The 15,268-nt window shown below is 39.6% G+C and overlaps 1 protein-coding gene across 1 annotated transcript in view; it reads left to right on the top strand.

Moving 5' to 3' along the window:
• Positions 1-15,268, top strand: part of PHEX (phosphate regulating endopeptidase X-linked) — a 215,255-nt gene that overhangs the window by 14,129 nt on the left and 185,858 nt on the right. Inside the window, exon 3 of the mRNA XM_031006124.3 lies at positions 91-252. Within this exon, the coding sequence (XP_030861984.1) occupies positions 91-252 (162 nt within the window). The remainder of the gene's footprint in view (positions 1-90; positions 253-15,268) is intronic.

Consider the following 15,268-nt stretch of genomic DNA (forward strand, 5'->3'; position numbering starts at 1 on the left):
GGTTGATATGAAATTGTTGTTTAATTTGGAAAAGAACAGTACACAACATTCAGTGCTTGTCATTAATCCTATGATTTTCTTTCTAAATAGCTGCTGCCATCTTAAGTAAAGTAAATCTGTCTGTGGATCCTTGTGATAATTTCTTCCGGTTCGCTTGTGATGGCTGGATAAGCAATAATCCAATTCCCGAAGATATGCCAAGCTATGGGGTTTATCCTTGGCTGAGACATAATGTTGACCTCAAGTTGAAGGGTAAGTTTCTACTGGGGTTTGGTGATACACTTTATAGAGAGCAATATTTGACAGGAAAAACATAGTTTGGGATTTGAAGCATGACTTCTCACTTTTTAACTACCGTGCTAAATTCATTTCCAAGAATTTTTAAAATGAAAGGTTGAAAGGAAAGTTTGCAGAATTCTGGACTCCCAGATCTCAACATAAGACTAATGTAGGTTGTCATGTTCATGTTTGGTAATAGTAAATTCTACTGCCAAAGGATAAAGAGCATTTGATTGAGATTGGAAGCAAAGGAATAGTTAATGAAAATTATATCAATATACTCATTTGTTGTATTCAGAGCAAACTTCATTTCTTGCTCATTGTGTCCTGGATTTTCATGGCTTACAAAATGTACTTAACACCTCATCATCTTTTGACATCACTTTTGAGAACTCTGGATGACCTTGTGGTTGTCATATTGTTCTTGTTAACTTCTAAGTTGGCTCTAGGGAGATTCACTTTTCTCCCATGGCCACTCTAGCAATGACAAGCTCACACACACATACTCACACGTGGATGCATAGAAACATACATATGTTCTCAAATACATCCCCCTGCCCCCTGCCAAAGTTGGAAATGTCTGTTATTGGAGGATATTCTGTTAGCATTGGATCTAATTTTTATGCTAAGCTATTGGAGAAGGCCACTTCAGGAGGGAAGTAGGAAGATTTCAAAGCCAGATAAGGTAATTGTTTTGAGAAGGCAAAAATAGTATGGTTTTTTTTTTTGGCTCTTTTTGACAACTGTGAGTTACACCATGTAACTTGCTTTCAGTAACACCTACAAAGAACTCCTGAGAAATTATAAAAATCATTTTCCCTTCCCATTTACAGTTTCCCAAGATTTTAAATACATGAAAATTAAATATGTATCATTTTACAATAAGTAAAACTCTTGGCAAAATAAATAATTAGATACCTATTGTCAATTGTAAGGAAAAATGTACTTAAATTTCACAACTAGATATAAATCACATGGACTTATATTTTCTATTAGGAGACCCAAATTTAGTCTTGGTAAATTATAAATGGGAATTTACAAGGATGTCAGGGTTTTCTCCTAACCCAAAAGGAAAATTCTCATACTATAAAATCATAAATAAGACCTTGAGGAGTGAGTTTACTAATACTTTTTTCCCTGTAGAACATTAATTCATGTTGGTCTTTGATTTACCATTCTTGTCCATTTCCTATTTCCCTTCTCTGGCTTTTCTTAATAGACAGATGTGTACACACACATGTGCACACACACACACACACGCACAGTCATGCATACAGAAACATTACTGAAAGATAAGAAAACTACAAGATTTCCAGGCATATGCTCCTTTTGCATTTGTTATAACCCAAAGATTTCTATATTCAGGACATGAAGTGGTTAACGATAACTTAAATAACTTTCCAGGGGTGTCTGGAATTTTAACATAAAAGTTAAAATCAGTGTCAATATGCTTTGTTTGAGGAGGGTACTGTCTACAGGCTCCTTCAAAATCAATAGAAATGCAAGTAAATTGTTAAGCACAGGGTTTTTGTATTTGCTAGCTTCCTTTTAAAAATCAAAAATTTTATTTCCCAGCTCCATTGAAGAAATAAAAAAAGAGCAAAAATTAGAAGAAAGGTCGCTCATAAATCCGTCACAAGAAATAACTGCTAATAAAGCAACTGGGGATATTTCTTTCCAGGTTTTGTTGCATGTGTGGGTCCATATGCATAACTTCATATGCACACCTATATATTTTAAAAATTAGCTGATATTATACATACTACTCTAACTTAATTCTAAAAATTAGTTGGTATTATACATACTACTCTGTAACTTAAAACTATGCATTCCTCATAGACATGGATTATGTCAGTAGATAACTTTTCTTTTCTTTCCTTTTCTCTTTTCTTTTCTTTCCTCTTGTCACCCAGGCTGGAGTGCAATGGCACGATCTCGGCTCACTGCAACCTCCGCCTCCTGGGTTCAAACGAGTGATTCTCCTGCCTCAGCCTCCCGAGTAGCTGGGATTACAGGCACTTGCCACCACGCCTGGCTAATTTTTGTATTTTTTAGTAGAGATGGGGTTTCACCATGTTGGTCAGGCTAGTCTCGAACTCCTGACCTCAAGTGATTGGCCTGCCTCAGCCTCCCAAAGTGCTGGGGTTACAGGCATGAGCCACCGCGCCTGGCCAACTTTTCTTATTATAAATAACACTGTAATAAACATCCTTGTGTACACATCTTTATGTCCTTATCTAAATGTATCCTTAGGATAAATTTCCAGAAATGGAATTATTGGGTTGAAAGAGTACTCTAAATTTCATTTTTGATGCATATAGCCAAATTGCCTTTTAGAGAGTTTATTTCAGCTGGGTATGGTGGCTCATGCCTGTAATCCCAGCACTTTGGGAGGCCGAGGCAGGTGGATTATCTGAGGTCATGAGTTCAAGACCAGCCTAACATAGCAAAACCCCGGCTCTACTAAAAATAAAAAATCTAGCCAGGCATGGTGGCACCTGTAATCCCAGCTACTCAGAAGGCTGAGGCAGGTGAATCACTTGAACCAGGAGGCGGAGATTGCAGTGAGCCAAGATCATGCCATTGCACTCCAGCCTGGGCAACAAGAATGAAACTCTGTCTCAAAAAAAAAAAAAAAAAAGTTTGTTTCTAGGTATTTATATTTTTTTGATGTTTTAAAGGATAACTTTTTCCCATCAACTGCTTTCTGTGGTATAAAGTAGAAGCCATCAAACCATTGCCAGTAGGCAAAATCCAGTCCACTGCCTGGAAGTTTTATTGGAACACAGCCACATCCATTCGCTTATGCATTATTAATGGCTGCTTTTGCACTCCAATGGTACAGTCGAATAGTTGCAATGGAAACTGGATGGCCCAAAAAGCCTAAAATATTTACTCTTTGACCTTTATAGACAGTTTGCCAATCCCTGATGCCTAGTATAAAGTAAAGCTTTGAATGTTATGTATTGGATTCATTTAGAACTGTCTTATTAGTTGATAGCTCCTTGGTAGCTTCTTTGAATTTCTTAGATAGTTAATAAAGTTAAGAAATACCAGAACAGGCTGAGCATGGTGGCTAACGCCTGTAATCCCAGCACTTTGGAAGAACAAGGCGGGTGGATCACCTTCAGGTCAGAATTTGAGACCAGCCTGGCCAACATGGTAAAACCTCGTCTCTACCAAAAATACAAAAAAATTAGCCACGCGTGGTGGTTCACACCTGTAATCCCAGCTACTCAGGAGGCTGAGGCAGGAGAACTGCTTGAACCCAGGAGGCGGAGGTTGCAGTGAGCTGAGATTGCACCACTGCACTCCATTCTAGGCGACAGAGTGAGACTTCATCTCAGGAAAAAAAAAAAAAAAAAACCAGAACGGTGTTGAAATAATAGCAATGATAATGGGTGTAATTTTCTTATGCCTTGCTTTGGTGGTAATGCCTCCAGTTTTTCCCCTGAAAACATAAACTTTTTTTGTTTGTTTGTTTTAGATAGTTATTCTTTTTTGTGTTCTGTTGTTCCTAGTTTGCAAAAAGCTGCTGCTCAAGAAAAATGCCTCTTTGCCATTTATCAAGAGACTCAGATGGAGTATCTCTTTTAACTTATCTTGATTTACCCATGCTGAACTAAACTTATAATTTTGAAATAAATCCTGCCTATTAATGGTTTGTATTTTTTAAGACATTACCAGAATTGAAGAAGCTAGCATTTTGTTTCACACATTTGTCTCTATATTTATGATTCATATTGGTTTGTGATTGTTTTGTGTGCTAGGTTTGTCGAATTCTGTTATTAAGATTGTGCTGGCCTTGTCAAACAAAGTGGGAGGCTTCCTATATTTGTTTCTATGCTCTGGGAAAGACGTAATTCAATAAATCCCAAGTTACTCTATGACAAGCACTGTAAAGGCCAAATTCACAAACTGACCGTAGGGTTCTTGCTTCATATGTCAAGAAGGAGAGCAAATGGTGGAAAAGGACATCTTAAAATTAGTATCTTTTAACAAAAATAGGTAAAATATAAAATAGCTGGACGCAGTGGCTCTTGCCTGTAATCCCACCACTTTGGGAGGCTGAGACAGGTGAATTGCTTGAGGTCAGGAGTTCAAGACCAGCCTGGCCAATGTGGCAAAACCCTGTTTTTACTAAAAATACAAAAATTAGCTGGGTGTGGTGGCAGGTGCCTGTAATCCCAGCTACTTAGGAGGCTGAGGCAGGAGAATCGCTTGAACCCAAGAGGCAGAGGTTGCACCAAGCCAAGATCGTGCCAGTGCACTCCAGTCTGAGTGACAGAGTAAAATTCTATCTCAAAAAAAACAAAAAACAACCGCATAAAATGTCTATTAGATTTAAAAACTTTTTATTTTGAGATAATTCAAACTTTGAGAAGTTGAACAAATAGCACAAGGAACTTCTATGTACCCTTTACCCAGATTCCCTGATTATTACCATTTACTACATTTGTTCTATTATATATATACTTTCATTGTCCATCTGTAAATGTATATATAGTGTATCATCCTCTACATATATACTTATATACTTTTATACACATGGGCAGATAGTATATGATAAAATAATATATCTATAAATGTAGAGATAAATATCGATATAGATACAGATATATAGATTTTTTTCTGAACTCTGCAAGTATGTTACAGATGATTAGATATTCTTAAAGTGTATAGAGGTTTTCAAATGTCAAATGTGCTAAAAATCTTATTTCTTTTCCTGAAACACTGAATCTTTAAATTCTATCTATATCTTTTAATATATTCTATACCTATCTATTTAGTGTCTGTCAGTCTAGCTACCTAGTCATCCAACTATCTATTCATTTATCATTCTATCCAGGTAATACAGGCTCATCGTAGACCAACCACAAATAAACATCAAAAGAAGCATACTTCACCACCCAGCAATAACAACTTTTTAAATGCAAATATAGGTATAAAATTATACATATCTTCTAAGGGATCATATAATACATTCTATTTAATTAATTTATTTACTTATTTATTTATGACAGAGCCTTGCTCTGTTGCCCAGGCTGGAAGTGCAGTAGCACGATTTCAGCTCACTGCAACCTCTGCCTTCTGGGTTCAAGTGGTTCTCATGCCTCAGCCTCCCAAGTAGCTGGGATTACATGCATGCGCCACCATGCCCAGATCATTTTTATATTTTTAATAGAGACAGGGTTTCGCCATGTTTGCCAGGCTAGTCTCAAATTCCTGGTCACAGGTGATCCGCCTGCCTCAGCCTCCCCAAGTGCTGGGATTACAGGTGTGAGCCACCGTACTCAGCTGGATATACTATAATTTACTTAAACAATGCCTGTGTTATTTAGGTTATTTTTTATGTTTTCTTCATTGTAAGCCACTTGGAGCATGAGTTTAGAAACATCAAGAGCTGGATTTGAATCCTGATTCCCTTTCATTTACCCTCTATATCACTTTGGGCCAATTACTGATCTCACCTAGTTCAGTTTTCTTATCTTTAAAATGGAGATAAGAATATACATATCAGAGTATGCAGAGGCATACAGAGTGGTGTAATAGACCTTGGACTCAAAAGGGGGAGGGTGGGAGAAGGGTGTGGAATAAAAGAACTACAGGTTGTGTACAAAATACACTACTTGGTGACAGGTACACTAAAATCTCAGACCTCACCATTATCCAGTTAACCTACATAACCAAAAACTACTTGTACCCTAAAAGCTATTGAAATAAAAAATATATATATTTTGAAAAAAGGGGAAAAAAAAGGAATACCCATATCATAGGGATTTTGTGAAGATTAAAGGAGATGATTTATATAAATTACCCAGTCCAGTTCCTGGCACATAGCAGACCTTCCGTAAATATTTGTCCTTTGTTCCTCGCTTTGTTTCAAAGATAGTTCTAAGATTCATGAAGTAATGTCTATCAAATGCTTTAAGTTTTATTCTGGTATTATCCTTTGTGTAAATATCATGTGCTTTCAAAAATATTGAATACTGTCAAGATATTTTTGCTCACTCTTGATAAAAAGAACATCCCAAAATAAAACCCAATACTACCAATCAAAAGAATACCATTTTCTTAAGGCTGATAGAAAACACACAGATACGGCTGTCCAATTTGTGAAATAAAATGGACTTGACAGACCTGGCTGATGAAAAATTGCCCTCTACTGAAGTGAGCAACCTGGCTTTGTGAATTTTTTTCTTTAAATGGCATATAAGACTCAGATTCCTACTTGGGAAATAAAATTACTTCTTATTCTCTCCAAGAAGTGAGATTTTTTAAAAAGCCGAATATAATCATATGTTGGTCTTAAGATGCACATTCTATAAACCCCCCAAATTTGTCTTCATGTGACCATGAAGAAGACACAGCATGCATTGCTTATGAATGAGCAGATGGAAATTTAGCAAATGAGCACTTATGAAACATGAGGCAATGAATGAGATAGAACACTTCTGTCACACAGAAGACAGATGACTCAAGGTACGGCCAGATCATCTCTATTATGGAATAGCTATCTTTGCCAATATTTTGTGAAGAAATGCAATATATTATTTTCAAGCCCAGCTTCAGCAGACCAATAAGATGAAGTAGGGACTCTGCATTAATGAACAGATAGAGATGATTGTGATTCATAGACCATTTATTTGTAAATACCTTCTGGCTGAGATTCAAATAGTTCTCGTAATTAAATACCACCCCCCCCCAAATAATCTTTTTTTCTGTAAATGATCCTAGCCAAATCATCTTTTGCAGACAATGGAAATCTGAAAACTTCAGTTCCTATAAAGTCATTTAGTGATTAGGAAGTTCAGATTATTGAAAACAGTGAATTGTCATTTTCCTCATGTTGTATGTATAGTAGAGCTTTGACTTCATAAAGTTCTTAATTTTTAAAAATTATTTTATTATTATTTTTTGAGATGGAGTTTCACTCTTGTTGCCCAGGCTGGAGTACAGTGGCACCATCTCACCTCACTGCAACCTCCACTTCCCAGGTTCAGGTGATTCTCCTGCCTTGGCCTCCCTAGTAGCTGGGATTACAGGCGCCTGCCACCATGCCCAGCTAATTTTTGTATTTTTAGTAGAGACAGTTTCCTCATGTCGGCCAGGCTGGTCTTGAACTCCTGACCTCAGGTGATCCGCCCACCTCAGCCTCCCAAAGTGCTGGGATTACAGGTGTGAGCCACCGCACCCGGCCACTTCATGAAGTTCTTTGAAACAAGTAATATTAGACTGGCAAATGTGGGGATGCAGTGGGGAAGTGCTAAGGACCAAGCATCCATTGTGGTGGGCTTTTTATTACTAGTGAAAACTCAGCTTCTGTAATTTTGTGTGAGTCTCCTATGTAAACTGGGTGCACCCCTTCAGAGAAGATTCCCATTTTTCTCAGATCATGCTGGCTCTTTTTCACGTGGCCACATAGAAAGCAACAAATTTCCAAGTTACAAATACATCACTACAGTCCTATATGTGCAAAGGGGTGCTGCATGAAGATTTGGGCCTGTATTGAAGACTTTTGGAATGTGAGATTAAATAATTTTACTTGAAAAGTTTGTTGTTATTCATAGTTTTCCTGCTGTACCATTTGAGTATTGGTAGGTGTGCGTGCTGCATGGAGTGTGGGGAGAAGGTAAGAAGTTGTCAGATTAGGGCTGGGCGTGGTGACTCACGCCTGTAGTCCCAGCACTTTGGGAAGCCGAGGCGGTTGGGTCACTTGAGGTCAGGAGTTCGAGACCAGCCTGGCCAACATGGTGAAACCCCATCTCTACTAAAAACACAAAAAATTAGCTGTGCATGGTGGCGGGCGCCTGTAATCCCAGCTACCTCAGAGGCTGAGGCAGGAGAATTGCATGAACCTGGGAGGCAGAGGTTGCAGTGAGCCAAGATAGCACCACTGCACTCCAGTCCGGGCAACAGAGAGAGATTCCAGCTCAAAAAAAAAAAAGACCTAGTGCTAGATATGAAATATTCCCAACACAAAATAATGATAAATTTTGAAGCAATGGATATCCCAATTACCCAGATTTGATCATTACACATTGTATTCTTGTATCAGATAATCACATGTACCCCATAAATATGTAAACTATAATGTATCCATAATCATTGAAAATTGGAAAACTGGACAAATATAGAAATTTTTTTTTCTGAAGGCTCTGTGGAAGATGTGAATGTATCTCTAGGATATGTACTCTTTCTAAATAGCTAAATGAACTAAAGAGGCCATCAGAGTGACTACTGTGTGTAAAAGCTTGTGTTTTGGTAGTTCTGACAGTCAGCCTGTCAGGTTTTCTTTTTTTTTTTTGAGGCGGAGTCTCGCTCTGTCACCTAGGCTAGAGTGCACTGGCACAATCTCGGCTCACTGCAACCTCTGCCTCCCGGGTTCAAGCAATTCTCCTGCCTCAGCCTCCTGAGTAGCTGGGATTACAGGCGTGTGCCACATGCCCGGCTAATTTTTGTATTTTTAGTAGAGACGGTGTTTTGCCGTGTTGGCTAGGCTGGTCTTAAACTCCGATCTCAGTTGATCCACCTGCCTCTGCCTCCCAAAGTGCTGGGATTACAGGTGTGAGCAACCGCTCCCGGCCAGGTTTTCTTCTTATGTGTGCTTTTCCACCCTCAATGCATGTCCTTGTCTTACTTTTTGACTCTTGTCTGCTCTAAGCCTTCCATTTTAAGATCTGATCTCTTCCCCTATTGCTTTAATGTAGCTCCTCTGTCATTAGTGGTTTCTACTACAAATAAGTTGGGTATGCTTGGTAAGAACCAGCTCTGTTCATTACATTCATTCTAAGTTGTATGATATTCAGCTGGGGGGAAGTTCACCACTTCAAATAGATTGAAATGCACAGCATTTTGATTGTACTACTCTGTGAAAATAGTCTTATTTACCGAGCATTTACTTTTATTCCTGGCACTAATTGCTTTCAATCATAAGTAACAGACAGCCCAACTCAAACTGGCTTAAACAATAAAATATGCTGATTCATGTAACCAAAAAGCCTAGTAATTATGTAGACTTCAGGTAAGGGCTGATCCAGCAACTGAACCATGTCATTAAGGATCACTTTTTTTTTTCTTTCTCTCTCTACTCTGACATCCACCATGTCATATTTCCTTCTAAGTCTGTTTGGTCATGAGATTGTTGCTAATAACCAGAATTTATACTTCCTCATTCATATCTAGCAAGAGGCATTGTGTTAGGCACAAGGGATACAGAAGTACAAAGATTAATAAGGTCCCCTAGGCTGGGCGGGGTGGCTCATGCCTGTAATGCTAGCACTTCGGGAGCCTGAGGTGGGTGGATCACCTGAGGTCAGGAGCTCAAGACCAGCCTGGACAATATGGTGAAACCCTGTCTCTACTAAAAATACAAAAGTTAGTCGGGCGTGGTGGCGGGAGCCTGTAATCCCAGCTACTCGGAGGTTGCAGTGAGCCGAAGTCGCTCCACTGCACTCCAGCCTGCGTGACAGAGCGAGACTCTGTCTCAAAATAATAATAATAGTAATAATAATAATGTCCCCTAGAATATCCTCATGGAAATTACAATCTGCATCTTATGAGTGTTCCCATAGGTATTGTAATCAATACTCTAGAACTGTCCTGCTCAGCATGGTAGCCACTAGCCACTGTGGCTTTTGAGTATCTGAAAATATGGCTAGGTGGAATTGAGGTGTGATGTAAGTGTAAAATATACACCAAATTTTAAATACTTCATTTTAAAAAATGAAAGCACTCTCATTAATTGATAGTTCATTTATAATCAGTAATTGCATGTAGAAATAATATTTTGAGTTATATTAAGGCAAATAGGATATACCATTAAACATCTCACCTGTTTCTTTTTACTTATTTAAATTTAGCTACAAGAAAATTAAAAATTACGTATGTGGTTTGGGTAATATTTCTACCAGACAGCATTGCTCTAGAGCCCTGAACAGGCTATTAGCAAGGTGAACTATCTGGGAATAACTCAAATGGATTTCAGTGCTAGAGAAAGCTCAGAGAACACCTTTATTTAAAATAGTCCTCTGGCTGGGTGCCGTGGCTCACGGCTGTAATCCTAGCACTTTGAGAGGTCAAGGTGGGCAGATCACTTGAAGCCAGGAGTTTGAGACCAGCCTGGCCAACAGAATAAAAAACAACAACAAAAATTAGCCAGACCTGGTGGCATGTATCTGTAGTCCCAGCTACTCAGGAGCTGAGGTGGGAGGATCACTTGAGCTGGGGAGGCCAAGGTTGCAGTGAGCCAAGATTGCACAACTGCACTTCATCCAGGGCAACAGAGCGAGACTCGATCTCAAAAAAAAAAAGTCCCCTACCCAATCTCCAATCCCTTTGTATTTGTGTCCTTTGTGGTCCTTATAACCATCTGAAATGATCTCATTTGTGTACCTGCTTGCTGTTCTTCTCACTTACACCCATCCCCGCTCCTGTAGATGTTAAACTCCATGAGAACCAGCCCCTTGTCCATTTTGGGTGTCACTGTGACCACAGCACCAAGCATAGTGCCTGCCATAGGAGGTGCTCAGTAAATACTTCCTAAAGAAAGGAGGAAAAGAATGTGCCCTCTGTGGTTGGCTGAATGCAGTTGTGGGGGCAGCTGACTGGGTAGGGAGGAGTGGCTTTTTCTTCTCCCTTTCACTCCATCTCCTCCTGTGCCCACAGTCCCAGAAGACTCTTGAGATGCAACTGGGGCTTGCCCCTGAAAGGAGTGGAAGCAAAATCATCAGTCATTTTCCATTTGTGTTCTGGGCCTCAGGAAGGCAGGACAGGGACGTGGGCAATGAGACAGGCCTGGGCTCTTCTAAGACTCCCTGTTGGTGGGATCTGATGCAAGTTACAGACAAGAAAAATAACTTGCAGGTGGTTCAAGTTTGGGTTCTGAGAAAAGAAAAATAAAAAGGGATTCTGCCACTTATCAGCTGTGTGGCCATGGGCAAACTACTTTCTGAGCCTCCGTTTCTTATCTGGTGATACTGTTGGACAAATCCAATGAGATGCGTAGAAAGTCTTCTACACATGGTTCAATAAATGGAATCTGTTGCTACTGTTAATTTCACAAGGATTAATGTTTTAAAAGCACTTGGCACATAGTAGATGCTTAAGAAATGTTCTGCAGCCAAATAAAAATAACTTAGAAGAAGACCTTGACATCACTAGTAAAATAAAATATTGTGATCTAGTTTTTTTTCTCAAACTCCCCACAGGCCTGTAAATAAGGAAGCTGGTTCTGAAAGAGGCAAGGCTGGAGATAAAAAACAGCAGATGAGGACATTTGTACATATTCCCAACTTGCATTGCCAGACCTTGGTCATGACCCTAAACCCTGGACGGTTTTGATAGTCTAATTGTCAGATAACACATTCATTGGGGGCCATGTGATTTTTAAATCACTCCCACAGGAAGAGAAAGAAGAGGAAAAGGGAATTGGTAAAAATAAGAATAACTATCCTCTTACGCCGCTCTAGAGCTTCTCTGGACGCCACTTAAAAAAATTTCTACCAATTTCCCTTTTTTTTTCGGACACGGAGTCTCACTCTGTCGCCGAGGCTGGAGTGCAGCAGCACGATCTCGGCTCACTGCAACCTCTGCCTCCCCGATTCAAATGATTCTCCTGCCTCAGCCTCCCGAGTAGCTGGGATTACAGGCGCCTGCCACCACGCCTGGCTAATTTTTATATTTTTAGTAGAGACAGGGTTTCAACATGTTGGCCAAGCTGGTCTTGAACACCTGACCTCAGGTTTTCCACCTGCCTCGGCTTCCCAAAGTGTTGGGATTACAGGTGTGAGCCAGCGTGCACCGCCCCAATTTCCCTTTGTTCTCTCTTCTTTCTTATCCCTAGGGGATCCTTAACTTGAGTCCACAGTCTTCCCACAAGAGGGCTGTCAATACAATTCAGGTACTTGGATGGGAAAAAATTGCACCTTTGTTTTCACTAACCTCTCACAGAATTTTAGCATTTTCTTTAATTATGAATGTAGGCAACAAACCCTGGTACTATTAGCAGTGCCTGTGACTTTGTTACCAACAGCAATCATGATTATTTTTCTACCTTATTACAGATGTTGCAGGTATCTTGAAATGTTATGTACATGTATCACTACTTCAAAATTATAGTAGTTGTCAGACTCAAAGTTAGGGCTTGGTATTTAATGAATTAATCAAATAGCACATATATATATTTCACACAGTAAAAAAAGTTTAGCTGTATTTTGAAATACCTGTTTTTCTTTGTAAGCCTATGTTTCTTATTTTTTTGTACTTATAAACATTATTCTCAGAATGGTCCACAGGTTTCAACAGGCTGCCCAAGAGATGTAGGCAGAAAAAAACATTAAGAACCCCAGTGTATGTAAGGATTGCTAGAGCAAGATTCAAGAAGGCAGTTTTATTTAGCTCCAGCTTCTTGATCCATCTTAATTCAGGTGCTTGGAGTGGCATTGACTATTACGTGGCCTCATGGGTCCACTCGTGCCCAAATCTTTGAGTACTTCACTGTCTAGACTCCCTGGGTAATGAGCATGTTGCTGACAGTTAATATGTGTTTATGAGGATATTAGATGAAACTGGAGTTTGTACCAGTACCAACCCTTGAACTGATTAAATGCAGGCTTTATGATTGTCTATGCCATGGAACCTGTATATTTTCAGGTGAAATTACTAAGGCTTGCCATGTGCTTATCATGAAAGCAGGGCATTAAAGGTCAATTCTGGGCCTGGCAGTGTACATCTGTAGTCCCAGCTACTCAGGAAGTTGGAGAGGGAAGAATGCTTGAGCCCAGGAATTCAAGGCTGTAGTAAGCTAAGATTGTGCCACTGCACTCCAGCCTGGGTGACAGAGCAAAGCCCTGTCTCAAAAAAAAAAAAAAAAAAAGTCAATTCTTATTCGAAGTGATATAGCTTTTGTGAACAGTGCAAATGATTGGAAATAGTAATACACCAAGTAGAGTGTTTATCCATAAGTAGATACTACATGGTGTACAAAAGAGCTAGCTTGTTATTCAATGTTGAAGACAGGGGCTGTTGATTGAACTTAGAAGGGTGGGGAGTAAGGGAGTAGGGGAACTGCAAACCTGGAGATGCTGGGAGCTAAGTCCTAAGGGTCAGATCCAATATATAAACAATATAAAAAAGCTTGGCTTTGTTGGAAGGAAGGAATGAACAGGGCCCTTGGTGAGAGATGACAGGAGATAAAAGATGTTGAAATCCATTGGTGAGATTTTTGACTTGCAGCAGGGAATGCTAAGGTTTCTGAGAAGTGGAGCAATAGCCTGCAAAATGCTATGCATGGGAATATTGGCTGAAAAAAATGAATGGGAAAGCAGACAAGGGGGCATTTTTGTAGCATAAATATTGCCACACATTATGAAAAGTTTCCTGTGAGTTAGCTTGAATGTTGTAGGAGGAAAGAAACATTTCACTTTAGAAGATTGTGGACTAAATTTAGGTTCCTTTGACTAAATATAAGTTCCTCAGCATGACTAATGACACAGGATATGTGCATCCTGAGAAAGACGTATACACCCACAATGACACTTTTCCACCTGCCCACACCCAGGTCCTGTTTTACAAGGTTGGTATGTTTAAGTGTATTTTACTTTGCAGTTGTTCAGAAGGATTGCATATTTTTGAAAAACTACTTCCTGAAAGAGGATGACTGTTTGGAAAGGAAAGAAAAATCCTAGCTGGCTTTGGTGGTAACAGTTGGGAGGCATACCCACGTGAGCTTTGGTGGTAACAATTCCTGAAGCTTCTCCAAGGGTCCATGTGTTCCTGCTGTTGGTTGCCAGAAGCCAGAATAATAATGGAGCTGAGAATATGGGATTTTTGTGAGAAATTCCAGGGGCATTCAGATTTCACAGCAGAAGCAGATGACTCAGATGTCCTGCGCCTTAGAGAGATGCGTGAATCCCTTACCTTTACCATACTCTGAATTGGTCAACGGCAGAATGGAAGCCCTATAAAAATTGAAAAGTTGGTTGCATGCTAACATTCATAGTGGAACTGAGTTGAAAATTTTATCCTTGTATTTCCAGACTCTCTGATTAGATTGTTTTAGCTATGCTCTCACCTCCAATTCTGAGAACTTTTCAACTGTGACTGAGGTGTGGATGGGTCAAGCATCTTTACAATGTGACAAAATCGCCATTTCTCCTCTGATTTACTACTAATGGGGAGATATTTCAATTCATTACTGTGAAGTGAGCCTTTAATAGATTAAAAAAGTTGTAAGAATATGTCACATAGGGCAGGACCTAACAGGGCTGGGCACTTTATTGAGGTGACCTTATTTAATAATATCATTAGTTATCATTTATTGGACTCTGAACTGAGCTCCCAACACGTAAGATGTAAGATTTATCTGCATTTTACAGATGAGAAGACAGAGGCACCAAGCAGTATAACTAGCCCAAGGTCACACGGCTGATATGCAAATGGAGCCAGGATTAGATTTGGGCCATTTGACCTTTACTGCCTGGTAAAAGCCCTGAAAACTAGGAAGGTGATATTATTCCTGTTTTACGGTTGGGCAAACTGTGGCTTAGAGAGGTGTATTAGTCTGTTTTCACACTGCTATAAAGAAATACCTATGACTGGGTAACTTATAAAGGAAAGAGGTTTAATTGACTCACAGTTCTGCATGGCTAGGGAGGCCTCAGGAAACTGAAAATCATGGCGGAAGGGGAAGGAGGCATGTCTTACATGGCAGCAGGTGAGAGAGAGTGAGCAAGAGCAGGGAAAATTGCCTTATAAAACCATCAAATCTCTTGAGAACTCATTCACTATCACGAGAACAGCATGGGGGAAAAATGCCCCCATGATCTAATCACCTCCCATGAGGTTCTTCCCTCAACACGTGGGGATTATGGGGATTACAATTTGAGGTGAGATTTGGGTGGAGACAGAGCCAAACCATAACAACAGGTTAAGTAATTTACCCATATTCACACAATTAGAGACCTATAAAGATACCTTCCAGAGTAGT

This window comes from Gorilla gorilla, chromosome X (genome assembly GCF_029281585.2).
Source record: "Gorilla gorilla gorilla isolate KB3781 chromosome X, NHGRI_mGorGor1-v2.1_pri, whole genome shotgun sequence".
NCBI classification, from domain to species: domain Eukaryota; kingdom Metazoa; phylum Chordata; class Mammalia; order Primates; family Hominidae; genus Gorilla; species Gorilla gorilla.